We start from the raw sequence: 27,422 nt of genomic DNA on the forward strand, positions 1-27,422 counted from the left end.
GTGGTTTAACTACAAAGAAAAATTACCAAGAAATAGTCTGACCAAATTTTGCGGTTTTTGACTTGCTTTATCGTCAAATGGCCTATGTATCAAGGCAGAGACATTAAAAGGAACTAAGATTTTGATAAAGCTTTTGTTTCTTTTCAGTATTACAACTGTATCCCAAACTGATAAAATATGGTTTATAAACTAGAATTATTAACTACAGGCAAGAGGGTAGAGAATAGAACCAAGGGAGTGACTATGAATGGAGTAATTGTATCTTTAGAATCAAGCAGTTATCTTTCAAAGGTATGGTCCTGGACTCGATCTTCTCATAGAACATTTTTTATCAATGACTAACACTACTAGAAAAAAAGTCATTGACACAGCAAATGAAACCTAGCTGGGAAATGAAAAGTAGAAGAGGAAGTCACATTCTCAATGACCAGATTAGAATCAAAATAAAAATTGGAGAAGTAGTAAGAAGTAAACAAAATGTGTAAGTCATATGGGTGGGCTAAAAGAAGCAAGGAAGAGAAACAAGTTTCAAAACGAGGAATAGCTAGCAATTGGCAAGTATTAAAGAAGAAAACTTAGGGGTTTTAACAAGCAGTCTGACTACCAGCAATAAGGAAGTGCCATTGTTTAAAAAGCAAACACAATATTATAAAATGTATTCCTTACCAAAATTTGCCTCAACTTCTGCTTCCTAGTTGAGTGTCACTTGCAAACACTAAGAACTTGTTTTTTACCAGACCTGCCATTCAGTTTAAGAGCTAATATGGAGAACCTAACCACTCAAATGACTGAAACAGTAACAGAGAAAAAACTAGTTTCAATGTAAGATTGAATGCCATTTTTTTCTCCTGCAAGAAATGGAGTAATTGAATAACTGTTGTTAATAGAAGCATAGACTTATAAAATACTACTGGATTTAGGCACTTATGTACCTCAAGTAACCTAAAAGTAGATTAGTTGTACTCAACTTTCATAAAACACTGAGAGAAAATGAAGTTAAATTGTATTAGGAAGGAGTTAATTTAGAATATACAGGGATTTAAAAATACAATAAAAAATATCGGTTGGAAGTCAGAACAACTCTAAGAATCCATTATAATTTCTACCGATACATTCCTACTTTTCAATAAGTGTGAAATGTGGTGATACATGGAGGAGTGAAATCTAAAATTTTTCATGTCTCAGCCAGACCTCAAATTATGTGATTTCTGTTTTAGGCAGTAGCTAGAATAAATAAATTGCACCAAGATTTTTAAAGCTATAACAGAGGGAGCACATTTGTTGGTATTAAAACTACCTCTGGCGATGCCAGGAGATGTTTCTTTGAAGCACTGTAATTGTGTTACATCCTTAACTGAAGTGCAGTATCAGCTGCAGATATCTGAGTGTTGACTTGATTTAAAAAAAAACAACAAAAAACCTGGATTATATAGACAATGGGCAATATCCTAAGGAAGCAGTGCTCCTATTTTTTTTTCTGGATGATGCTACTTTTTAACATTTATTTTAAAAATGATATATATTAACTATAGGACATTTAAAAAGTAGAGACAAGCAAACAACAAAAAAGTGCACGTGTAATTCTACAAACGAGGGGAGAAAATCAGTTAACATTTTTACATATATTTTCAGACTTTTTTCAACGTACATGTATATATAAAATATTTTATAAGGTATATTTTAATTTCGTATGTATTTAAACTTTATAAAAACAGAAAATTTGTAATCTTTGCTTAACATCATGAACATTATTTCCTATTACTATTACTAAGTCTACCTCGTCACTTTAAATGGTTGAGATAATTTACATAATCCCTAACTTTGGACATTTACGTGTTTCCAAATTGTTATTAATAACTTCAATAAATATCCCATATACATATACATATATATATATATATATATATATACATGTATTTTAAAGCAAGCAGAGAATTGGAACAAAGAAGAAATGCAGGGCATTTACTCATCTAACAGGTATTTACTGAATACTTATTTGTGCCAGATATTGCATTAACTAGGAGCTGGTAAAACAGAATGGTTAAAGCAAGATCTCCACTTTTAATTAACTTTCAGTCTTATGGAATAGAAAGATGAGCTGAGGAACTGGAGGGGACAAATCACTCATCCTCTCTTTAAAATAAATGTAGTTTAAGAAAGCTACTGGGTCAGTGGGCAGATGTATATATATTAACTAACTAAGCAGTTTCTAGAATTAAAATCCCTAATGTTAATAGGCTTATGCATACAATAGATTAATCCCCAACATCTGCATGAGCCACGCTCCTAGGACCTACAGAGACAGAAAAGCCGGACACAATACCCAGCAGTCTGGCCTCGATTCCTAGCAAAGGAAACCCCTCTCCCCGGCCTCCCGGCGCTGGCGCGATCCCACCGCGGGGACTGCCGCCCGCGTCCCCCTCCGATGCACCCCCTTCTCGCGTCCTATGCCTGGCGGCCACAAAAAAAAAAAACAAAACCGCCCAACCGCTTCCACTTGGAGAAGCCCTCCTAGCCGAGAGGGGCGTTCTGAAAGATCAAGGGCAAGGCTGGAAAACAAACTTTGTTATGTGTTAACTTGGTCGGAGCAAAGCGATTCCAGGAAGGGAGACTAAAACTGCGCAGCGTTTTTATAAAAATTGTTTCAATGGATGAACGGGGGAGTGGGGCCGTCTACGGCAGGGCTTGAGAGCAAGCAGGACACTCGCAGGCCGGCGATGAGCAGGTGGCCCGCCGGTCGCATCTCGGCCTCCTCCTCCTCCTTGCTCGCCTCCGTTTGGACGACTGCTTCCGCGGCGGCCAGAGGGGAGCATCCTTTACGCTGCCAACTCGCATCAATGGGACTTTCCTCGTGGGAACTGCCCCTCCCGGCGGACTTGCCCTCCGGGTCTGGCGTGGGCGGGCAGGCGGGCAGGCGGGCGCTGCGAACTCAGTGCAGACCTTGGATTTGTTCCGCGCTCCCTCCGCGCCGGGACCGAGCCTACACCACCCGCACAGCCGTCGCCGCCAAGGGGGCGGGGAAGGTGCCGCGGGGGGCGGGCGCGGCGCGCGGGGAGGGGAAGGGGTTCTCGCGCGATTGGGCGAGGTTTCCGGTGTTGTGACTGAAACCCGTCAATATGGCGGCGATCGGCCGCGGCCGCTCTCTGAAGAATCTCCGAGTACGAGGTAAGCCCGCTGCAACCCTCACTCTCCACCGCCCGGCGCCCGCCACCCCCTGGCACTTGCCTTCCCCTGGCCGTGGGTGGGGAGCGAGCCGGGGCGCTGGCCGGAGCCAGGTCAGCCGCAGCTGGCCTGCGAGCGAATCCTAACTGGGGTTGTGTGTCTGTTTCGCGCAGGGCGGAATGACAGCGGCGAGGAGAACGTCCCGCTGGATCTAACCCGAGGTAACGCGGGGCGCCGCGGGCACAGGCGAGGGCGCGCTGCTGGGGAGGAGCCGGGCCCGGGGCTTGGGGCCAGAGGCGGGGGCGGGCCCCACACGGGACCGGCGGGGTGCGGTGGGCAGAGCCGGAGCCCCGCCTGCCCGCGGGAGCCGAGCCCGGGGCCGCCTTGCCGGACCCGCCTCGCCGGACCCATCCCCCTTCCCGGCTCCCGCTTCCCTGGCCCGAGCCCTTCTCCGGGCCTCCGGCTGCTTGCGGGTGCGGGGGAGCCCCGAGTGGAACTCGGCGGACCCGCCGACCCTCTGGGCTCGAACTCCGGCGGAGCGGTTTGCACCTATCCCGGAGTCCGGCAGCCAAGCTGGGGGCAGCCAGAGGGAGGTAAAGGCTGTTATTTAGGTTGCAGGAGGATGTTTGAGGGATGAGCGACCACATCCTGCCCTCCCCATCCCCGGAGCAGAAGCCGGACCTACTCGGTGTTTGCTGACTGCGTGACTCTTTTCCCCTTTGCCCACAGCCCTGTGGGGACCCGCAGCATTGATAACTCGACAGTGAAACCTGGAACTGGTCATTACTGCTAACTGGTTTATGCTGTTTCCCTTCTGCTTCCCTTTCCCGGGCCGCTGGGACTGTAGTTGGCAAAAGACCGCCCCCTCGCCCTGCTGCAGGTTCATTGTTTACCTTCTGCAGTGGAGATGGGTTTGTTTACACCTTTCGAACTGGGGAAACCCGGGTTATATTTTTAATGACCTAATCCGGTTACTAGCCAGTGTTTCTTCTATCACTCACAGTACTAGAGTTTATTCGACATTATCTCGTTGAAGAGTTAGTAGTTACGTACAAGATTCTTTTCTCTTCCACGGTAAACAGGATTTAGTCTACTGATTCTGACGAAGTCATACACGGGCTGTAGCTTGAAGTGTAACCGGGCTAAACTGTGCAGAATCCGTTTCTGAGATCTGTAAAACGCCTTAGGAAGTAAAAACAACAACAACAAAACTTGTTGTAAACATTCTGTATGAGCTATTTTTTACCCTATACTGTGCTTGACGTAATGACTCTTATCTACAGTAATTTGTCAAACCTGGGCTCGTTGTTCGCAATGGCTCATCTCTAGAGGGAAAGCATAGTGTATTTTCTAATTTGTTTTATTTTGCATATCACAGTGTAAGATTACTGTTTTAAAAACTGAATGGTCAGCTTTCATTGGCTACAAGAGTACATGTTTGTTACTTAATATTTTATTCTGAAAGTTCAAGGACTTAGTTTCGGGTGAACTAAGACCTTTTGCAAGCACCGTTTCTAAAATATAATACAATGTAATAGAGCTTAAATCCTGGAAATGGCTGCTAATTAGATTATCAATGCGCTAATTTCCAACGGTTTTTCAGCAGATAGGTTTTGAGAATTAGTATAAAAAGACGTAAAGCTTTTGACTTCTGTACAGCAGTTTGGAAACTTGACTAAATATAACACACGTGAAAAATCTATATAAAATAGATTTACTAGTAAACTTCCTAACAAATAAGGATAATTCCTACAATTTCAGGTTTGTAAAAGATGTAATTAGTGAGTGATTTAATTTTTATAGCGGCATTTCTGTTTTTCGATGAAGGTGAAAGGAGCACTTAAAAAACTTGAGTTTATCTTGTGCATTAAAAACCTGCTTAGATGTGGTGCTGGAAATACATAGTTGTTTTAAATTGAGTTCGTCGAGCTCCTATATATAGTGCTCTGTTTACTATTTAAAATGCTGTATTAACTGAGCATTTAGTAAGCACCTGTGTCCATAGGTGTTTCCAGGTTAATATAAACAGTGCAGAAAATGCTGTTTCTGCTTGCCCTGACAAAATGTACTTCAGTTTGGTATAAAATATACATAGCCACTTAAAACTGATTGCAACAATTGTGAGAGATTGTATGAGATCTGTATTTCTTAATCATAAGAAGTTTAGAATTAATCTGAATTAGTCATTTTATAGTGTTACTATTGTTTTAAAAAGTTGCTGTTGTGACAAACATTTCATTGTTCAAAGTAGGCTTGAAGAAAGTTCATGAGGAATTAAAGTTTAGTAATAATTTGAGAACTGTGAGGCAGTTTGGGTTGCAGCTGAAGGGCAGCTGTTTGTGGATTAGATTACAGTATGTAAAAAGATAAAGTTTGGGGAATGAAAATTTTTTTTTGTTTAACGCCAAGGCAGTGTTTGCTTTTATTCTCATTATTTTAATTTAATCTTTGAGAGATTCATTGTATAGATACCTAATGAAGCTCATTATAAAATAGAGGTCATGGTCATTATAATACCTAAAGGAGCCATCAATGTGTAGTGAAAACATAGTTGACTATAAAATCACATCATTCTGGGTTATAACCTCAGCTGTGAGGTTTAATAGTTGGGTGATTTGGGGCGTTATTTGACCTCGCTTAACCCCTGATTTCTTCATTTCTAAAAGAAGAGATAACTTCAAAGGGTTATTAAGAATGTGAAAAGTGAATGAGCTAGTTGTTCATTAAAGTACTTGGTGTAAGACCAGGTACTTTGTGATATTTAACATTAGTTGCTATTCTACATTGTGAAATCAGAATGTTAAAGCTCACATTAAAAATACTTCAAACAGCAGGGCATGGTGGCTCACGCCTGTAATCCAAGCACTTTGGAGGCCAAGGCAGGTGGATCACCTGAGGTCGGGAGTTCAAGACCAGCCTGACCAACACGGTGAAACCCCATCTTAAAAAAAAAAAAAAGTAAAAAAAAAAAAAAATACTTCAAACAATTGTTTTGAGTATTATAAACTTGTTAATAAGGAATTATGGTATTTGAACTTTTTTTTGAGACATACTGTTGTGATTATTAGGTACAGTCTATCTAAGGTAGAGTTCTTGAATATAACAACTGTAAAAAAGTAATCTGTGACATTACCAATAAATTAAGTCTGAGTGAAGTGCAATCTGTTATATTCACTTAGGATAAAATGTGATACTGTATTTGATAGAACCTTAGAATTTTTCTCCCTGACACCAGGAAATGGCATACTATTTTAGTAATGACTTGGCCAGCCTTACAAGCTTCTTGAGACCCAGAAGACATTTCATTGGTTTTGGTACTGGTGTTAGTGCTGTGGTTCATCCATAGAGTGCCTCAGTTAAAAATCGATGGATTAATTTTTATCTAGTTTAGGAACTTCATTGTAGTAGATTTTACAGTGTATTGGTAGTTGTTGCTTTCAGTTTTGTTTAGACAACTACTTAATTTTGAAAGTCCCCAATATTTGCTAATGATACTATTAAATACCGTTTATAATGCATGCCAAAATGTATTTTGAAACCCAAATGCTTCCATTTGTACTGCAAGGATAGACTCTTATCAGTCCAGTAGTGCATCTCTTACAGGTACTGAGTCACTTGAAAAGATACTATGTTCTTCCTGGGTAAACCCCTCCTGGTAGACTTTTGCTATTGTGTTCAAAGTGAATTCCCAGAATATGGACACACTAGTTGAAATATTATTAAAATATAATTTATTTAAAAGTACAGTTGAGTTTTGCAATGTTTGATTAACCCCTTTACATTTCTACTACTAAGAACTAAAAAACTGTCTTTGTTGCTATTTAATACCTAGAAAAGTAGAAAGGTTATCCAAAATGCTGTAGATTTGAACCCTAACATTTTCTAATTTCTTCTAGATAGGAGTTTACTCATTTGTTTAATTGTTCAGTTAGACAAAATGGACATTGATAAAACATCTATTATATACCAGATGCTGAATTAACTGCTGGAAGAATACAAACAAGGAAACTGTTTCCCTCTTTTAAGGGGTTCATTGGAATAGACATAAGGAAATGATTGTGGATGGAAAAATAATTTAAGTACAAAATAATTTAAGTAAACAAACTGTATAGGAAACAGAGGTAGCCCAATAGTAGAGGAGAGAAGGATTAACTGGTGGGTAGAGGGTCAGAGAAGTCTCATAGAAGGGTTTACTTCTTAAAAGAATAATGGTGGACATAGTGGAAGAAAATATGTGTTCTCTTGGGAATACGCCATGCCCTTTGGGAAGGGGAAAGTTAGGAAGTAGAGGAGCTGCCTAGGGGGCTGCTGATATAATCTGATAGATGATAAAAGACTGGACCAGAGTGCTGGCTACAGAAAGGAAGTCAGTTACATATTTAAACGGAAGAATTGTCTAATTCGCTTTCTTTGGATTTCAGATCGCTCCCCCCACTCTATGCAGTGAACTTTATTTCTTTATAAATAAATAAAGTTTATTTCTTTATAAATAAATTCACACTGCCCATCCAGTGTGAATTCCTCAATTGTCTCCCCAGACTTACCTTCTTTTACCCTGATTCAGAGAATAAAGCATTGCTATTCCTTTCCAAGGGTAGCTTGGAAAAAAATTTTTAGACTTCTTACACTGTTTCCTCAAGATTCTTTGTAGAACTAAAATCTTCATTTCTCCCTCCAGTTGACTCAGTTTTCTCATGTTCATCAAGCAGTTGTTAGGTTCTTCACAGGGACCAGGTACTATGCTAGGCATGGGCTTAAAGTGGGAGATATGGAGTGATAATGAAAGATGTCACAAAACCTTTTTTTTTTTGAGATGGAGTTTTGCTCTTGTTACCCAGGCTGGAGTGCAATGGTGCGATCTCGGCTCACTGCAAACTCCGCCTCCTGGGTTCAGGCAATTCTCCTGCCTCAGCCTCCTGAGTAGCTGGGATTACAGGCACGTGCCACCATGCCCAGCTAATTTTTTGTATTTTTAGTAGAGACGGGGTTTCACCGTGTTGACCAGGATGGTCTTGATCTCTTGACCTCGGATCCACCCGCCTCGGCCTCCCAAAGTGCCGGGATGACAGGCGTGAGCCACCGCGCCCAGCCAACCTTTTTTTTTTTTTTTTAAAGGATCTACAGACAGGATAGTTTATCTTCACTCTACAACTTTATTGTTTAACCACTAAAGTCTTGTAAGCAAAACTCTCCCTTTGTACGGAAAAGAATTTCTGAAACGATGCTTGTAACCTCTTGCAAAATTTATGGGCAATTTTAAGTTCCACATTCTACTATTATGAATACTGTTACTATAATACTAGTTTTGTGTCAGGCACTGATTTCATTATTTCACTTAATATTCAGCAACTATTTTAGCTACACTTACTATCCCTGCTTTATAGTTGAGAATATAGGCTTTGAAATTTGAAAGTACTAAAACTCAGATAAGTTATTTAACCAGTGTCACGGGGCTTAGTAAATCACTGCTATGCGTCTGATCATTTCAGATTCGTGATGTGTAAAACTTTGCACCCCAAAGTATGCTAACTTTTCACTTTCTAGGTATTTCCACCATCCTCTGTTACTCAAGCTAGAGAGCCACTGCTTATGCTCTTTGTTGTATTGCTAAACTCCTGATTACCTTCTGAAATATCGGTTGAATTCAATGTCTCCTCTGTTCCCATTGTCAGTTCACATCCTAATTATGTCATTGGTGTGGCAGTCACATCTTCTTTTTTCACCTTTTTTCACTTGGTCTACTGTATGACTGCCAGGATTATTTCCCAGAAATCTAGATCTGATCTTCTTGTTCTATTAAATAAAAAAACAAAACAAAACATATACACACATTTTCTAGACGAATTTTTGCTCATAGAATACAGCACACATTTCTTTAGCTTGACATTCAAGGCCTTTTTTGATTTATTCCTATATGGTTTTCTTTTAGACTATTTTAACCATACACATCTCAATGTATCTGCCTCTCTGCGTAATTCACTTCATTACACACAATTCTTCTCAAAGAGGATTGGGGAGAATTTGCTAATCTAAAGCACCAACCCCCATTCCTCTCCTTTCTCTGTGGAGACTGTATTCCCCTAGTTGAAAATCTTTTAGTCAAAGAAGAATGTTTGCTGTTCCTTGAATATGCATGCAGTTTCATATTTGTTTGACCTTGCATAGGTATTTCCTTTGCCTTGAATTGCATTTCCAGCACAGTTTATCTACAGAAATCCTAATTCTTTAAGGTTGAGGTCAGATGCCACTTCTGGGAATCCTTCCTTATCACTCCAGTGGAAATTTATTGCTTCTTCCTGTGCTTTTTCAGGTCTTTATTTATTCCTTTCTAAATTGCACTTACCATTGTATTACTTTAGTTCTTTGTCCAGTTTCTTCCCCCTTCACTAGATCTTTAGCTTTTTCAGGGCAGGAGTCCTCTTTTTTTTTTTTGAGACAGTTTTGCCCTTGTTGCCTGGTCTGGAGTGCAGTGGCACAATCTTGGCTTACTGCAACCTCCACCTCCAGGTTCAAGCGAGTCTCCTACCTCAGCCTCCCAAGTAGCTGGCATTACAGGCATGCACTATCATGTCTGGCTAATTTTTGTATTTTTATAAGAGACGGGGTTTCACCATGTTGGCCAGGCTGGTCTTGAACTCCTGAACTTAGGTGATCTGCCTTCCTCGGCCTCTCAAAGTGCTGGGATTACAGGCATGAGCCACCGTGTTTCACCCTTTTTTAACATCCTCTTCCCCCCAACATATATCAGATAATAATCACTGAAGCATTTATTGACTGGAAGAATGGAGTGAGAGACATGGGAAAAGGAATAGTACAATATTAAGGAGATTAGAAGGAAAAGAGTCCTTTAAGTTTGCTATCCTGAGGGACAGTGAAGTTGATAGTACCATAAAATGGAGAAGTCATTTTGGGAAGGATAATGAGTTCAGCTTTGCTTTAAATTTCAGGTTATTGATGTTGCTATAAATATGTAAAAGGTGGCAGCAAATACTGGAATGGAGGTTGTAGTTGTTCTGAACTTCTTATCTGATGGTTGTATGTATAGGATGTTAAGAAAAGGGATATAAATGGAGAAAGAGCTTAAGATTTGAATGTTTGAGAATAAGTTGGTGAGAATGTATATCATAGAGTAGGAATCAATAAGAAAGGAATCAACAGAAGAGAAGTGGGCCGGGCGCGGTGGCTCAAGCCTGTAATCCCAGCACTTTGGGAGGCCGAGGCGGGTGGATCACAAGGTCAAGAGAACGAGACCATCCTGGTCAATATGGTGAAACCCCGTCTCTACTAAAAATAAAATAAAAAAAAAAAAAAAGGAAGAAAGAAGATTGTGATCTCTTAAGCTAAACAGTTTGGGTATTTGTCCCCACCCAAATTTCATATTGAATTGTAATCCCCAGTGCTGGAGGTGGGGGCTTGGTAGGAGGTATTTGGGCCATGGGAATGGATCCCTCCTGGCTTGGTGGTGTTTTTGAGATAGTGAGTTCTAGCGAGATCTGGTTGTTTAACAGTGTGTGGCACCTACCCCTCTTACTCTCTCACTCCCACTTTGCCATGTGAGATGCCTACTCCTGCTTCACCTTCCATCTTCAGTAAAAGCACCCTGAGGCCTCCATAGAAGCAGATGCTGGCACTATGCTTTCTGTACAGCCTACATTACCAATAGCCAATCAAACCTCTTTTCTTTTAAATTACCCAGTCTCAGATATTTCTTTATAGCAGTGCAAGAACAGCCTATTACAGATAATTGATAACTGGGAGTGGAGTATTGCTATAAAGATACCTGAAAATATGGAAGCAGCTTTGAAACTAGGTAACAGGCAGAGGTTGGAAGAGTTTGGAGGACTCAGAAGAAGACAGGAAAATGAAGGAAAGTTTGGAACTTCTTAGAGACTGGTTGGTTGGTTGTGACCAAAATACTGATAGTGATATGTATGGACAGTGAAGTCCATCCACAAAGGTGAGGCCTCAGGTGGAAATGAAGAATTAGTAGGAACTGGAGCAAAGGTCACCCTCATTGTGCCTTAGCAAAGCCCCTTAGCTGAATTCTGTTTTTGCTGTAGGGATCTGTAGAAGTTTGAACTTGAGAACGATGACTTCTGATATCTGGCAGAAGAAATGTCTAAGCAGCAAAATGTTCAAGATGTGTCCCAGATGCTTCTAATAGCCTCATGCTCAGACGTAGGATCAAATAAATGACTTAAAGTTGGAACTTACTCTTTTTTTTTTTTTTTTTTTGAGACGGAGTTTCGCTCTTGTTACCCAGGCTGGAGTGCAGTGGCACGATCTCGGCTTATCGCAACCTCCGCCTCCTGGGTTCAAGCAATTCTCCTGCCTCAGCCTCCTGAGTAGCTGGGATTACAGGCATGTGCCACCATGCCCAGCTAATATTTTGTATTTTTAGTAGAGACAGGGTTTCACCGTGTTGACCAGGATGGTCTCGATCTCTTGACCTTGGATCCACCTGCCTCGGCCTCCCAAAGTGCTGGGATTACAGGCTTGAGCCTCTGCGTCCGGCGGAACTTATTCTTATACAGAAAGCAGAGCCTAGCCATGTGGCAAACAAAACAAAGAAAAAGCTTTGTTGGGGGAGGAATTCAAGCAGGCTGTGGAACAACCACTTGCTAAAGATATTTGCATAATTATAAGGATGCCAAAGTGCTGATATCAATGACATTGGAGAAACGGCCTTCAAGGCATTTTAGAGACCTTATACAGTAGCTCCTCTCATATGCCTAGGAAGAAAGAATGGTTTTGTGGGCCAGGTAGGCCCTGCTGCCCTGCACAGCCTCAAGACACTGCTCCTAGTGTCCCAGCTACTCAGGCTTCCAGCCTTGCTCTAAGGGGCCCAGGTACAGTTTGGGCTGCTGCTCCAAAGGGTGCAAGCCAGAAGACTTGATGGCTTCCATGTGGTGTTAAGCCTGCAGATGCATAAAATGCAAGAGTTGAGGCTTGGCACCTTCTGCCTAGATTTCAGAGGATGTATGAGAAAGCCTGGGTGTCTAGGCAGGAGCCTGCTGCAGGGATGGAGCCCTCACAGAATCTCTATTAGGGTGGGGACAAGGGGAAATGTGGGGATGGAGTCCCCACAGAGTCCCTAGTGGGGTACTGACTAATGTAGCTGTGAGAAGGGGCCTACCATCCTTCAGACCACAGAATGGTAGATCCACTGGCAGTTTGCACCCGGTACCTGGAGAAGCCACAAGTATTCTTCTAAAACCCATGAGAACATTCCTGGGGGCTAAACCCTGCAAAGCCACAGGGCAGAGCTGCACAAAGCCTTGGGAGCCCACCCTTTGCAGCAGCATGCCTTGAATGTGGAACATAGAGTCAAAGGAGATTATTTTGGAGCTTCAAGATTTAATGACTGCCCTGCTGGGTTTTGAACTTGTATGGGGCCTGTAGCCCCTTTCTTTTGGATGATTTCTCCTTTTCGAAATGGCGGTGTTTATCCAATGCCTATATGTCCATTATATCTTGGGAGTAAATAACTTGTTTGTGATTTTACAGCCTCGTAAGTGGAAGGGACTTGCCTTGTCTCAAATGAGACGTTGGACTTTGGATTTTTTTAGTTAATGCTGGAATGAGTTAAGATTTTGGGAGACTGTTAGGAAGGCATGAGTTTATTTTGCAGTGTGAGAAGGACATGAGATTTGGGAAGGGCCATGGGCAGAATGATGTAGTTTTGATACTTGAATTGTAGACCTTAATGCTCGAGATGGGGCATGGTGGGAAGTGTTTGGGTCATGGGGACAGGTTCTTCATGGCTTGGTGCTGTTTTCATGATAGTAAGTTTTCACAAAATCTTGTTATTTGAAAGCATGTGGCTCCTTCCTCAGCTCCTCTCTTGCTCCTGCCAGGTGAGATCCCTGCACCCACTTTTGCCTTTGCTTTGAGTAAAAGCTCCCTGAGGCCTTTTTAGAAGCAAGTGTTGGTGCCCTGCTTCTTGTATATCCTGCAGAAATGATAGCCAATTAAACCTCTTTTCTTATAAATTACCCAGTCTTAGGTGTTTCTTTATAATAATGTGATAATGACCTAATAACATAAGCCACGAGAAGAGTTTTGAAGGGACTGCTAGACTGTTGCATTGAAGGTGAAGTCCAGAGAACAAGGTTCTATCATAATCTGAGGAAGATGCGGCAAGCTATTTAACCTCTCTGGGCTTCAGTTTCCTCACCTCTAGAATGCATACTACTTTATATTTGCAGTACTTTAGCCTTTGGTCTTTGTAATTCTCACATATCACTATGGACCTGGAATATCCTAAAAGTTAAAAAGAAAGCATTTGTAGCCTTGTTAAATCACTGTAGTATTCCCACAAACAATAATGAATACATGTAGGAGTGGTAGTATTTCATAGCACTTTACATTTAAATTATAGTCAACTATCAATTTCCTTCTAAGTGATCCACCAGCAGTGACTTGCTGCCTCCTCCCCCTCCCAGGTCTGAAAATAAGGCGGCGAAAAGCACAGTTGGGTGAGCGAATTTGCTTGCCTGTGTATCGTACCTCTGTCACCAAGCTATTAAATACAGTCCATTCTCAGTTACCTGCTTTAAAAAGATGAATAATGGTAGAAGAGTACTAAATATGTAATCTAAATACTTACATTGGTGAGAAAAGATTTTATGTTCTTTTTTCTCCCACAGTAGATTGATGTATATTTTCTTTTACATTTCATTTGAATTATTAGCACAGATTTTTGTTTCCTAAGCAAATACTTTTAGTGGAAGAACATAAACAGGTTAAAATATTTGTTAAGATAATCTGTGTATGAATAATTGAAGTTGACTGTTAATGCTTTTTGGGTCATCTACAAATGGTATTTGTGTTTTTGTTGCAGAGGCCAGGTTAAAGTTGAATGGTTCCTTAAACATTATATCCATACAACAAATGTAGTTATAAAATTATACAGATGTAAAAGTAAATTGAAAATAATTATGTAAAACTAGTTAATATGTATAACATTCATATTCCCAAAGTAATAGGGTGGAAAGAGAACCTAAATATAAGTATATTGTTAATATTCCTCTTATAGAGGCTTCCAGCCAGATTATGTAAACTGAGCAATGTACCTGGTAATGATAAAATTTATATAACATATGAAATTAAGGATATTCTGATGCTTTAAACATATTCTGTTAAAGATGTCAATAAGAAATACAGAAAGCATTTTTTAACCTTAATTACGTGGATTTTCAAGAATCTGGCTCTTTCAATTACTTTTCCTTTTTTTTTTTTTTTTGCCCCATTGTGTTAAAGAATTTGGATTTGTAGTGGTTTTATTAATGTAATGGATTTATTAATTTCAGCCAGTATAGCTTTTAATCACATGGGTTAATTGTATATATTATATGATCCCACGGGTTAAGACTGTTGTGTTTGAGGGAGGCATACATCTTTCTTCAAGGAGTTTCTTTTATAGTTGGGATGTAGCTATATCAGTGTATAGTAAAAGACAGTAGTATTTGAAGCATCTGCCAGTTATCTATGTAAAGGGCTATAAAAGCTAGAGGAAATCAGAAAAAATGGGAGATAGGTAAGGAATGACCTAAAACGAAATCTTAGAAGTGAAGAAATAATGACATTTGCAAGACCTTTGCATAAAAGAGTAGCATTCAAATAGGTAGAGCTCTGCACAGGGCTTTACAACTTATAACTTAAGTTTTTGAACTTTTTCTTGGTACATTATTCAGTATTCCAAGATAATGTTGAGAAAAAGTTGGGGGTGAGTTTTTTTCCCTGTATATAAATCTCTTAACTATTGAAGAATGATTATATTACAAACAGGCTCTTCTGGCCTTAGAAGTTACTGCTGGACTGAAAGATTTGGGGCACACTGTGAAATACTAATTGTTTGTGTATACTTGTGACTATGAGTATGTAAATATCTGCATTCCAGACCCAAGTGTAAGTGATTTTTTTTTCTGTTGTTTTGTAGTACATTGTGTCTTGCACCTTCAGCAGTACTGTTTAATGGAGGATAGTATGCATGTTCAAAGGCCTTTGTAAATTTATCAACTTTACTTCTAGTAGATGTATGCAGTCTGGAAATAGAAAATATAAATGGGATGGGTGGTGTTTTTGTTTTGTTTCACACTAAAATCACCATATTTTCTAATCTCAAAATTTAAACATGTAACCTGACAGTCACATAGAATATTTGAAATGAAGATTTTCCTGAAAAACACAGAATGTTTCATTGCCAAATCCAGGCACCCTACCCAGCCCTCTAGTGATTTAGGTACAGGACATAGTGTTTGAGGAAATTATTGCTCTATTATAGCAGCATAACAAGACTTCAGGTATTTTAGTCATCTTGCTTTGAATCCAGTGAAATTTCATGTGTTTCTTATAATGAGTAGAGAATGAAGAGATGTAGAAGCTGTAAACAAAGAAGGTTGCCAAGTAATTAAGTAATTTAGCTACTAAGAGGGAACAGCTTGTCAGATAAAAGTGTATTTAACTGTTTTAGATGTGTGCACATACATCTTTTTACCATTAGTTTCATACTTCAAGAAATCACATCTTAGAATAGTATTGTTGATTATTTCCATGCTTAGTGTTCGACCCTCATATACTAAAATTTTTAATTGCACTGTTCTTTTTACTCATAATTCTATAATGCACTTTCTAATGTTCACCACACTACCATCACCACCACTTCCCTCCCTCAAGAAGGAAAAAAAAAGGGAAAAATGAAAAACTCTGGGGGGAATGGAGTTTCAGGGAGAGACTCCAGTGGTTGGAAATACATTTTGAGGTAGGTGAGCTGTGAACTCTTTAACATTTAGCCATGTGGTGGTTTCTGGATGTATGACCAGGTAGCAAGTGGAATATTTGTGAAACGGTTTATTCAGTATATGTGTTATAAGTTTTTAATTATATCTGTCATGTGGTATTAGTGTAAAATTATAATAATGGATGTTTGAATACTAAGCTATTTCTTACCCTACTTAGAGTGACTTATTACTGTAAGCTATAACTTTGAGTGGTATTTTTGAATGACATAACAGTACAAAGCAGGTCAGATTAATTCTTATGTCATAAGGTTTCATATGTTATGTAAGAATAATTCTTACATGACATAAGAATTTATAGTAAGTTAAATTTTAGATTGGAATAGTTTTTAAAATGCTTAAATCACCTTATTTTAATATGAACCTTAACATTGTGTTTCTTTTTTCTCATGGGAAAGTTTGTTGTTTTATGGTCTTGTTTCAACATTGTTTTGAATACACAAATGTATGTTATTGTTTACCTAGCAGAGTGAAAAAAGTTATATATTTGAAAAGATTCTGGTTGTTCTTCATATCAAAGTTAAAAGGAGATGATTAAGAGCTTTGGGTAAACTGTGGCAGTTGCCTTTTGCTATGCATTGTTTCTTCTAATAGTTATTTTGTTTTACTAAAAAAAAAAAAGTACTTGATTTTTGATTCCTGGAGGCATTTTTTGCATACCTAAATAATTGTTTTTATATTGGAAAAGTACCACAGAGAGAAAGTGTAATTATCTTTAAAACTTATATATTGCTGCTAAATGTTCACCTGGATTGCTTGAATATATATGAATTTGGGAAAGGTATGTGCGTATATAAATCTATTATTTGTTTTTAAGACTATTTGGAAGCTATTCTAGAAATTGGTAGATCTCCCACTCAAAGCAGGAATTTTCTCTGCAATATCAGACAATCCTCATCCATCATCACTCAAACCTTCCACTGATGGGTAGGTTATTCACAGTGGTTTGTCCTTTGTTGAGCAGTTATGTTTGCTAATAAAACTCTTACATCAAATTAGCAAAAAAAAATCTAATAAAAGAATAACTTTCTGCAGTTAGTCCTAGCTCTCTCCTTTAAAACAATTCTTTTATTCTTTTATTTGATAAGTGTTTGCAAATAAAAAGTAGTAGACATAATCAGGCTGGACACTGCTGTATGCTATTAGAGATTTGTTTACCCTTCTCCTCTTCTCATACATAGGCCGGTCACCAGGTATTTATTGAATACTGGTTATGTGTCCAGCATTGTTCTAATTGCTAAATATTTAATGGTCTGTGAACACAAGAAATAATAGCAGCTGCTGCCATATTTTGAATAATAATCATATGTTGGAGAGTATGTTAAAAACATTACTTAAATTCTAATTGTCTTCTACATGGTTTAGAGAATATGCATTAATACACCTGTAACTGATGAGGAAAATGGGGCAATGCCTAACTAGCTGAAGGTCATATGGATATTATGAGACAGAGGTGGGTTTCAGACCCCTTTTTTTGTTTCTGATTCTAAAATTTATGCACTTAACTCTGCAGTCTTCCCATAGATAGCATCATGTATAAGATAAATCATACTACTAAGGCTAAATGAGTATTCTATGTATTGTATTGACGGAACCCCCAGGACCCAGGTTATTAACTGAGATCTAAAATGTATATTTTAGCCATTTTGATGCAGTGATTTCTAGAGCCGGTTCCTTTTTTTTCCTATCTTGAGAAAATACCAACTATTAACTTGAGAAAAAGTTTAAATACATTAACTTTTTCTCATTGGCTAGAGTCATCATTATGAATATTGATTTTTGTTTTGGGAGTGGGGTGAAGACAATTTATTACTACCCTCTGTAATACCTCACTGTTCTTTTGATTCTTATATGCCACTGCATTGCTCTCAGCTGTCACTTTACATTACAGTTTTTTTCCCTATATTTAGTGGTCCTTTAATTCTTTATATTTTTTTACTTTTATTATGCTGTAGAATGGCAACTCTAAGTATGGACTATTGCTAATATAATATGTAAAATAGGATAAACAGGTTGTGATTATGAAGAATTAACAGGCTCTATTGTGATAATATATGCAAATAAACTTGGTGATGGTACATACTTTGAAATTTTATTGTCATTTTTTGGAGTACTTACATTTGAGTACTGGTTTTCCAGATAGGTAACTGCCTCATAGCATAGTTCAAAGTAGGTGAAGTGTCACTTGATACAGAGTTGGCTTATATGTATGTAACATGGATAGCAGGATTATATGAAGATAACTAATAAGATACAAAATATGACTGATAGGGACAAAATAATGTCTAATAAGGTGCTGACTGAATGGTATGAAGGCAGTCTAGTATTGACTAAAAGCATGGTGTTGGACCCAGACAGATCTGGATTTGAATCTTGATCCTGCCTTTGAGAAGTTTAGGGTTCTGGATAAGTTGCCTTTTCTGAGCATGTTTCTTCATCTCCTTTTGAGATAACACTTGAGGATTGAAGGGAATGTTTGTAAAATATTTACTATCGTTTTAGCACATAGATATAAATAAAGGGATATTAGGTGTTCTTATTTGTATGGTCAATAAAAGCAAAAGAGATGAGAGAATGGGGAGATTGAACTGAAAAAAAGTCATAGAAAGTGGAGCATTGTTTCAATTTTGGATGGGTAGAATGTGCTTAAATCTAGAGGAAATAGGGCATGAATAAAGGCATGAAACATTTTACTGAAAGCAACAATAAGAATATGGAATTTTAGTATTAGATTTATAGGATAGGGGTAAGTTGTTGAGGACCTTCACAACTGTGGAGAAAACAGTAAATGCTGTTTAAAAGTTTTTCTTCATTAAAAGATAGCATAGATCCAAAAAGTCTTTCTTATAAATGTGTAATTCTGAGAATTTTGACAAATGAAACACATAGGAAATCAGAACCCAGATCAAGAAGCATAGTATTGCAATACCCTGGAAGCTCGCATTCTCCCATTCTTTCCAGGCACTGCTTCCCCAGCCAAGGAAGGCATTATCCTGACCTCTAATACCATGGATTACTTTAGCCTGTTTTTGAACTTTATAAAATGAGTACATTTTTGCGTGCTCAGTATGTACTCTTAAATTTATCCCCATAGATTAGTTTAGCCTGTTTTTGAACTTTATAAAACGTACTTGTACAGTAGATGTACTCTTTTTATAAAGTTCAGAAACAGGCCAAACCAATCTATGGTGATAAATAAGAGTACTTACTCTTTTCTATCTGCCTTTCTGTGCCTGCTGTTATGTCTTATCTCCATGATGTATATACAAAGTTATTTTAATCTAAGTCTGCTCATGTGAATTCAGGTATGTTGTGATATGGATGGATTCTTTCCTATAGGATTGGCATTGGGTTTATATGAGTGGATAAAGTTTGAAGTAATTACAGTAATTCCACCTTAATTTAAAAATTTTAAATCGTCTTCTCCATTACTTGTCTGTGTTTTCAGCCTGACCTTTTCATTGAATAGGTTTTGGCCAGTTAATATACCTCGATAGGTGAACTTTTTTTGAATGATTGTTTAGTGAAAAATAAATAATCAAATTACTTACAAAAGAGTTGAAAACTACAGATTAGAAAATTGGAAAAAATTAGAATTGCAGTCTAGTAGAAGTTTTATGTTGACCTGATTGTGTTGCTGGGATGAATACCAACATCAGTTTAGTATCTTTTACAGAAGATAAAGGGAAGATAATGAACATTGTTTGATCCTCAGTTCAACGGTATGCTCATGTGGAAATACCAACATTTGTTATATTTGTTAATATGTTAGATTTACAGCATGCCCTTGTAATTGTGCATCAAAGTTGAAAAGTTGTTAAAATACAAAATAGAGATGCCTCTCCTTAAAAGAGCATAAATACCTTTTCTGATTCTTTATTTTAAGAGCTCAAAATGAACCATTAGAACTGTCTTATACCACTCCAGATTTCACATATGAGAGAAGTCATAAAGAAATATGATTGATTTTCTAATAGATATATTAGAATTTTATTAGACTGAGAGTGTCTAACATCTCATTGATAGTTATAACCTATCCCTGTGTGATTGCTTCTCTTTCTGCCTTGTTTTTCTGTTTCTTTTATTACTTTCTGTTTCTATTTTGCTATTTCTAGCCTTTCTTCAAGTGCCCCTTCAAATAGAACATACTATTTAGATGAATTACATTTTTTTGTTGTACTTGATACTGTTTTATGTTCCCTGATTTAAAATGTTTTAATATTTAGATTTTTTTGTTGTTATCAGTTATTTTTCCCCCCTAAGAAATTGTGATATGAGAGTTGGAATAGAAAAAGATTCCACTGCCTATCATTTGGTGATTCTCTCCAAGAAATATAAACCAAGTATTTAGTAGGAAATTGATTAAATACTTGACAGCAACTTGGCAACATGTGCTGTTTAGCATAGACTTTTAGTAAAGAAAATTTTAACTTAGTTCAGTATGTAAAAGCCCTAGAGTAAATATGAAAGTGAAACAAAAATACTGAACTGTATGAAGGTAAAAAAGTTTCTGAAGTACATTTTGTAAATGTTGATAATTAAATATTAGTATTAATTTGTTTTAAATACTATACATACACTCTTTGGAAGTGTGGAAAACAATGAGTTGGGAATTTCCCGAAGATGGGAACACTTAATATAGTCTTGACAGATTCTTGCTGACTCTGAGTCTGGACTATTTATTTCACTGAGCAGATTTAAACTGAGTGTAGATTCTTAGCCACCAAAAGAATACTTGTTTTTATTGGTGGATTTTAAGTGATTGATTGATTCTATCAAGAATGATATAATGCAATAAACGTATATTTTTAATCAGGATTATATTATTTATTGCTCTTGTATATACCGACACATCATTTTCCTTTTTCCAACTGTTTTTAAATGACTTTCCCTAGAATAAAGCTGAAGTAGTGCGGTAAACTAATGACGGTTCCTCATAATCTGAACTTTGTCTAAAATGATATTTTCATTATTAAAATATTGCTAAACGTGGTTTATGAAGTGATGCATTAATTTAGCACACATCCCAGAAATTATATACTTCTAAGTAGATGTTGTTTTCTCTTAAGCGTTCTTCTTGCAAGGGACAGGTAAATGTTCCATTGATGTTGCTGTTGTTCAATACATTTTAAAATTCTACTTGTGACGAGTGCTAAAACTTGTAAGGCCTTTAAATTTTTCCTTTATATTATTAGTCCTTCAAATTGCTATTTGGTTTCTCCTTTGAAGATGAATTGGAGTTTGGGAAATGGTCAGATATAATCAGGCTCAAATTTGTGAAATTACTCATTAATTTATTCACTCTTTAATTTGAAAATAATTCAGTGAGCACCTGCTCTTTTCTTAGCACTGTATTACATACTGGAAGGTGGCATTTGCAAGATGGATAATTAGTTTTAAATAAATTGCCACTATATGCAATACTGTCATTGTCATCTAGTCCCTGATTACCTCTACTACCATTCTCATTTTGTAACTCTCGCCTAATTCACTGTGTTTACTGAAATGATTTCCATCCTGGTGATTCCTAATCATATTTTCTTTACTTGGCCTTTGTACTTGCTCTAGCTGGATTGTTTTTCCTTTGATATTTGTATTACTTACTCCCTGACTCCATTTAAATCTGTTCAAATGTCACCTTATCATCAGTGAGCCCTTTTCTGATCACTCTTATCTAAAGTAGCTCCTCTCTCTATCACTTTTTTTTTTATTGTATTGCTTTTTCTTTTTTAAGACAGGGTCTTGCTTTGTCACCCAGGCTGGAGGGCAGTGGCACGATCATGGCTCACTGCATTCTTGACCTCCTGTACTCATGTGATCCTCTCACTTCAGCCCGGTGAAGTGGCTGGGAATACAGGCACAAGCCACCAAGCCTGGCTAATTCTTTGGTAGTTTTTATAGAGATGGGGTTCTGCCATGTTGCCCAGGCTTGTCTTGAATTCCTGGGCTCAAGTGATCCGCCTGCCTTGGCCTCCCAAAGTGCTGGGATTGCAGGTGTGAGCCACTGTACCTGCCATTATTGCTTTTTCTTTCATAGCCCTTGTCACTACTGACATTACAGTATATATTTCTTGTCTCCTGGAATGTAAGTTTTGTGTGGAGACAAGTACTTTGTTTTGTTCACCATTGTATCCTTGGTGCTTAGAATAGCCCCAGGATGTAGTAAGTGCTGGATAAATATTTGTTGACTGAATAATTGACTCTCAAATTTGTGTTATAGCTTGAGGGCTCCAGTCCAGTTTTGCTGCTTAGTCAACATGGTAACCATGCAGCCAAATACATCAAACTTAATGTGTTTCAAACTGACTAATTATCTCATTATTCTAAAAATCTTTCTGGGTTAAGAGAAGTACTTTAATTGGGCCAAATAAGACACCCGGGAGACATTTTAACCTCGTTCCTTGTCCTTATTCCACATGTCCAATCTGAGACCAGATGGTATTGATTTTATCTCTGAAATCTGTTTTTTCTATTTCTGTTGCCGTGCTTTTTATTCAGGCCCTTATTATCTTTCTTGGATGATTCTATGGACTTCATAACTACTTGCCTCATTTCTAGTTCTGTTTTCCAGTCTGTTCTCTTCTCCATAACCAACAAAAAATTTTCCCAAAAGTCAATCTTCCCTTGCAGGGTTGAGCATCTTCTTCTTTTGGGGTTTTATAGTATATTATATTTTACCTCTCTTATAATTGGTATAATTTTGTTCATATGTTTGCCTCTCTGTCACAGTAGACAAATATTTGACTTTTACTGTGTACTGAGTACTGATCTTTTGGTGCTGATTCAGTGGTGAAAAAAATATATTGAGTCCCTGCCTTTGAGGGACCAAGAGTCTAGTGGGGAGAACACAGACAGTTAAACATGTGAATGCAGAATTTTAGGTACTGATAACTGCTTTTAATAGTATAAAATCAGATATGTGAAAGAGAGTTGGAGAGATTGTCAGAGAAACTTTCTCTTAAGTAGTAATGTTTAGTTGATACTGACTAACAAGGAGGCACCATGTAAAGGAGGAAAGCCTTCCAAGGGGAAGGAAAAACTAGCCAAAAATAAGTAACGATCTAACAGACAGGAAAGAACCAGTATGGCTTGTACATGGTGAATGAGAGAGAGTATAGGAATATGAGATTTGGAGAGACAGGGAAACAAGTGATAACTTGGAGAAGGTGGTGGACAACTGCAAAGGGAAGTCATAAGAGGGTTTTAGGCAGGGGTGTGATAAGCTAAGATAATTTAGAAGAATCACTTTGCCTCATGGACAATAGACTGTGGCCCTTGGAGCAGGCACTCCATAGAACATGTCACTAAGTCAGTGTTAACTAAATTAATAAGTGAATGGACTAATTCTTTCTTGTTGCAAGGCAGGTAAGACTAAGCCATTTGAATCACTTGAAACTTCAGTAGTATATTGTTTTTCAAGATGAGATAGCAGTACAACCAAACATTGTGGAAATGATAGTTGTACGAATAGATTTTCTTATAAGCAATGTATGTATAAACCTCATTACTTTAATATTTTTGAGTTATCAATTAATGTCTGATTACTAATTTGAACAACAATTCTTTTCATCGTTGGGTGGCAATGCTGTATTTAATGAGTGTGTAACAGTATTCTGCCAGGTTTTCTGAAGGTTGAGGTTACATGATAAATCAGACCTTGTTCTTCAAGAAGCTCCAGTTAGTTGCATGTTATTCAAAAAACATAGACTGAATAAATAGTTAAGTTAGACTGACAAATCAAGAGGCCCAGAAGGGACTTATTAGCCTTATATAATCTATGTAAAAAATGATTCTGTTCATTTTATCTACTTTTATGCTGTTTCTGCAGCTAGATGCTTTCATTTAGATGTTGATTCTATCCTTGGGAATATGGAGGAGTACTGAAAATAGCAGAATGAGTGAAGTTAGTGTTGCCTTTATTCTCTGTAATTTTAGATAAATTTTTATTCTGGATATGAGCTCTCTCTTCCTCTCATTTATCTCAATCTTTCCCCTTATTCAACTGTAACTGCCACTGTCCTCCCACCTATCCTGCACCCAGATATGTGGGCTGTGAGTGCTTTGGAAACAATCTCTTTTTTCTTGGAGCTAAATCAGAATGGCTTATAGGCAGATTTGGGGACAATTCTTGTCTTTCATTTCACAACTGTTATTCATATGTTCTTTGTACTTTTTTTAAGTGAATGTGATCCCTGCAATCTGTTCTTTAGCATCTTTTCAGCCAGTTGTTAAAATTAAAACCCCCCTTTTTTTTAACCTATTCTTGCTTTTTTTTTTTTTTTTTTTGAGACGAAGTCTTGTAGTGTCACCCAGGCTGGAGTGCAGCAGCGCGATCACGGCTCACTGCAACCTCTGCCTCCTGGAGGCGATTCTCCTGCCTCAGCCTCCTGAGTAGCTGGGACCACAGGTGCATGCCACCATGCCCAGCTAATTTTTTGTCACTGTGTTGGCCAGGCTGGTCTTGAACTCCTGACCTAGTGATCCACCTGCCTTGGCCTCCCAAAGTACTGGGATACAGGGTGAGCTACTGCGACCAGCCCCTATTCTTGCTTTCTAATTCTGCAGATTTAATAAACATTTAATAAATATTATTTTTTATGTGCCAGGCACTGTGCTAGATCCTAAATATTTTTTAAACAGGCTGTAGTATGAGTATGTGTGCCTTTGGTAAAGTCAAGTCATGGCTCAGGGTTGGCAGATAACATGAGAACCACTGTGGTAGAGATTGTTCAGCAATCACCATACTCTTTCCTCTGAGTGACACTGAAGGTTCATAATCTTCAGGGTAGTATTCCTGGCAGCACTAGGGCCGACACTGGAGTTGAAACCTGATTTGCTATGACAAATACAATTGAATAATGTCTGTGTTTTGGTTTGTGACTGAGGGATGTTTTGTACTTTTAGGAAATAGAGGAGGATTTAGCTACTTAGTAAATTGTATTGTGTTTTACTGTTAGCATTTTCCAGAGAAAGTTTTATTGAGTAGGTACATCAGGGGCATTGAATTAGCCTAAAATAAATTGGAGAAAAACTATTGAAAAATTTGGCTGTGATTTGTTTCTTTTAAAAAAATGGTTCATGAAAGTGTTTGGATGTAATCTAATCAATTGAATACTCTTACAAGTTGAATTGCTAGAAGTAGCATGGATGTGGTTCTTAACTGATACTGTTATTTATTTGATATTTATCCCTTGGTCTGAGCAGGACATTCTTAGTAAGCCAAGCTTTGTACTAGAGGATGGTTTTATGGGTTCAGAAATAGTGTAGGTGGAGATCATTGGTGTGGAATTATAAAACTGAAGCCAAGTAAGCTCTTAAGAGTTTAGAGCTAGAAGAAACTTATAGAGATCACTTAATATAGAAAGACTTTTAACAAAAAGAAGGTGGCTGTCTGTATAAAATGAGATCCTGTTGTCAGTGCACTTTGAGGAGACTGATCATATTAAGAGGAATACTTGAGTTAATCTAGTCAGTCATCTTCCCCAGGGACCTCATTGGTTTCATTTTATGTGTACATACATAAAATATGTACTGCGAATTATGGGAAACCTTGTTATTTTAGATCGTATTGGTAATTTGTACAGGTCTGTATCAACTACAGTTTACCTTTGTGATACTGTAAAAAGTTCTTTTTATGCAGGTAACCTTAGACTTATGATGGGATTACATCCTTATAAACTTATTGTAAGTGAAAAATGAGTATTTGTAGACAATGAGTGCAAAAACAATATAAAGAAAATGCTAATGACTGGGTACACTGTAGAGTGTTGGCTTACTCTGTTGCCCAGGCTGGATTGCAGTGGCAGAATCATAGCTCACTGTAAACTCAAACTCCTGGGCAGAGGGAATCCTCCTGTCTCAGTCTTCTAAGCAGCTAGGACTATATATGCACACCACCACGCCCAGCTAATTTTTAAATTTTTTTTGTTGAGATGGATGTCTTGCTGTTACCCAGGTTGGTCATGAACTCTTGTTCTCAAGCAATCCTCTCACATTCGTCTCCCAAAGTGCTGGGAGTACAGGTGTGAGCCACTAAACCTGGCCTGTTTACCCTTGCAATCATGTGTCTGACTGAGATCTTGATTGACTACTTCGGTCCAGCATTATGAGAGTATCCTACCACACACTGCTGCTCAGAGAAAGATCAAAATTTAGAATTCAAAGTAATGTTTCTATTGAATGTGTGTTATGCTTGCAACATCTTGAAGTAAGAAAATTTTAAGTTGAACCATCATAAGTCAGTGACCATCTATTAATTTTAAGCTATTTTAGAAAATTAGCATATTACTGCTCTTTTGAAAATTTACATTCCTGATTACTACTGTGAAATGAAAACTGAGTTTGTAGAAGGGAAAATAGAAATTCACATTTTTTTTTGAGGCAGAGTCTTGCTCTGTCACCCAGGCTGGAGTGCCGTTGTGCAATCTCTGATCACTACATCTTCTGCCTCCTGGGGTCAGGTGATTCTCCTGCCTCAGCCTCCAAGTAGCTGAGATTACAGGTGTCCGCCACCACACCCAGCTAATTTCTTTAATTTTATTTTTGGTAGAGATGGGGTTTCACCATGCTGGCCAGCCTGTCTGGAATCCCTACCTCAGGTGATCCACCTACCTTGGTCTCCCAAAGTGCTGGGGATTACAGGCCTCAGCCACTATGCTCAGCTGAAATTCACATTCTTGCTCCATGATTTGCAAGCAGATTTCAGATGTGTTGTCTAGTTTTCTGAGCCTTTTTTTATTCATGAAAAGGGATAAAATATTATATATCCTACAAGGTCATTATGAGTATTAAGTGAGAAAATTATTTGTTTGCAGACCTCAACATAGTGTCTGGCGAATGGGTGAAAAACTCTAAGGACAAGTATTAATAAACAAGTAACAGTTATTTATACATTCTTTGATCATGAGCATTTGGAATATTTGTAGTTTCTTGCTATTATATACAGTGATTTTATATATAGTCTTGCATATGAATCCTGCTACTTATATGTAGATTTCTCTGCATTATATAACTTAGTGTGGAATTACTGGTTATATGCCATATATATATATATATGGAGAGAGAGAGAGGTTATCCATCTATATGTTTTTATTTTCACAGTAGTAATATGTAAGACTAGCTGTTACTTCATACTTTCATCACTTGGGATTATATTATTAAAAAATACTTTATGAAAATTTTCAAACATACACGTAATTTGAGGAAAAAGTATAATGAGTCCTCATTGTATTCTCTGTCTTCAACCATTATAAACATATGGGACAATCTTATTTCATTTGTATATTCTCTCACTTCCCTCATGGATATTTTGAAGCAAATCCAAGGTATATATTATTTCATTGCAGATCATCAGTATGTATTTCTAAGGGATAAGGAATTTTAAAATATATAACCACAATGGCATTAACAAAACTGAGTAAATTAACAGTAAGTTCTTTGTAGGCCAGGCGTGGTGGCTCA

General features: G+C 37.9%; 1 protein-coding gene across 7 annotated transcripts in view; it reads left to right on the forward strand.

Moving 5' to 3' along the window:
- Nucleotides 1-3,094: 3,094 nt before the first annotated feature.
- The window catches only part of RICTOR (RPTOR independent companion of MTOR complex 2), a 133,529-nt gene continuing 109,201 nt past the window's right edge, over nt 3,095-27,422 (forward strand). For 5 of the 7 annotated variants that reach the window (XR_013532330.1, XM_035291643.3, XM_078365551.1 and 2 more), the window contains exons 1-2: nt 3,095-3,165; nt 3,336-3,383. Coding sequence is in view for 4 of the 7 variants with exons in the window: in XM_002745031.6 (XP_002745077.1) it covers nt 3,117-3,165; nt 3,336-3,383 (97 nt within the window). In the remaining 3 variants the exon portion in view is untranslated. The remainder of the gene's footprint in view (nt 3,166-3,335; nt 3,384-27,422) is intronic. The other 2 variants (XM_078365549.1, XM_078365550.1) reach the window with 1 other exon arrangement.

The sequence above is a fragment of the Callithrix jacchus genome, chromosome 2, assembly GCF_049354715.1.
Source record: "Callithrix jacchus isolate 240 chromosome 2, calJac240_pri, whole genome shotgun sequence".
Lineage (NCBI taxonomy): Eukaryota > Metazoa > Chordata > Mammalia > Primates > Cebidae > Callithrix > Callithrix jacchus.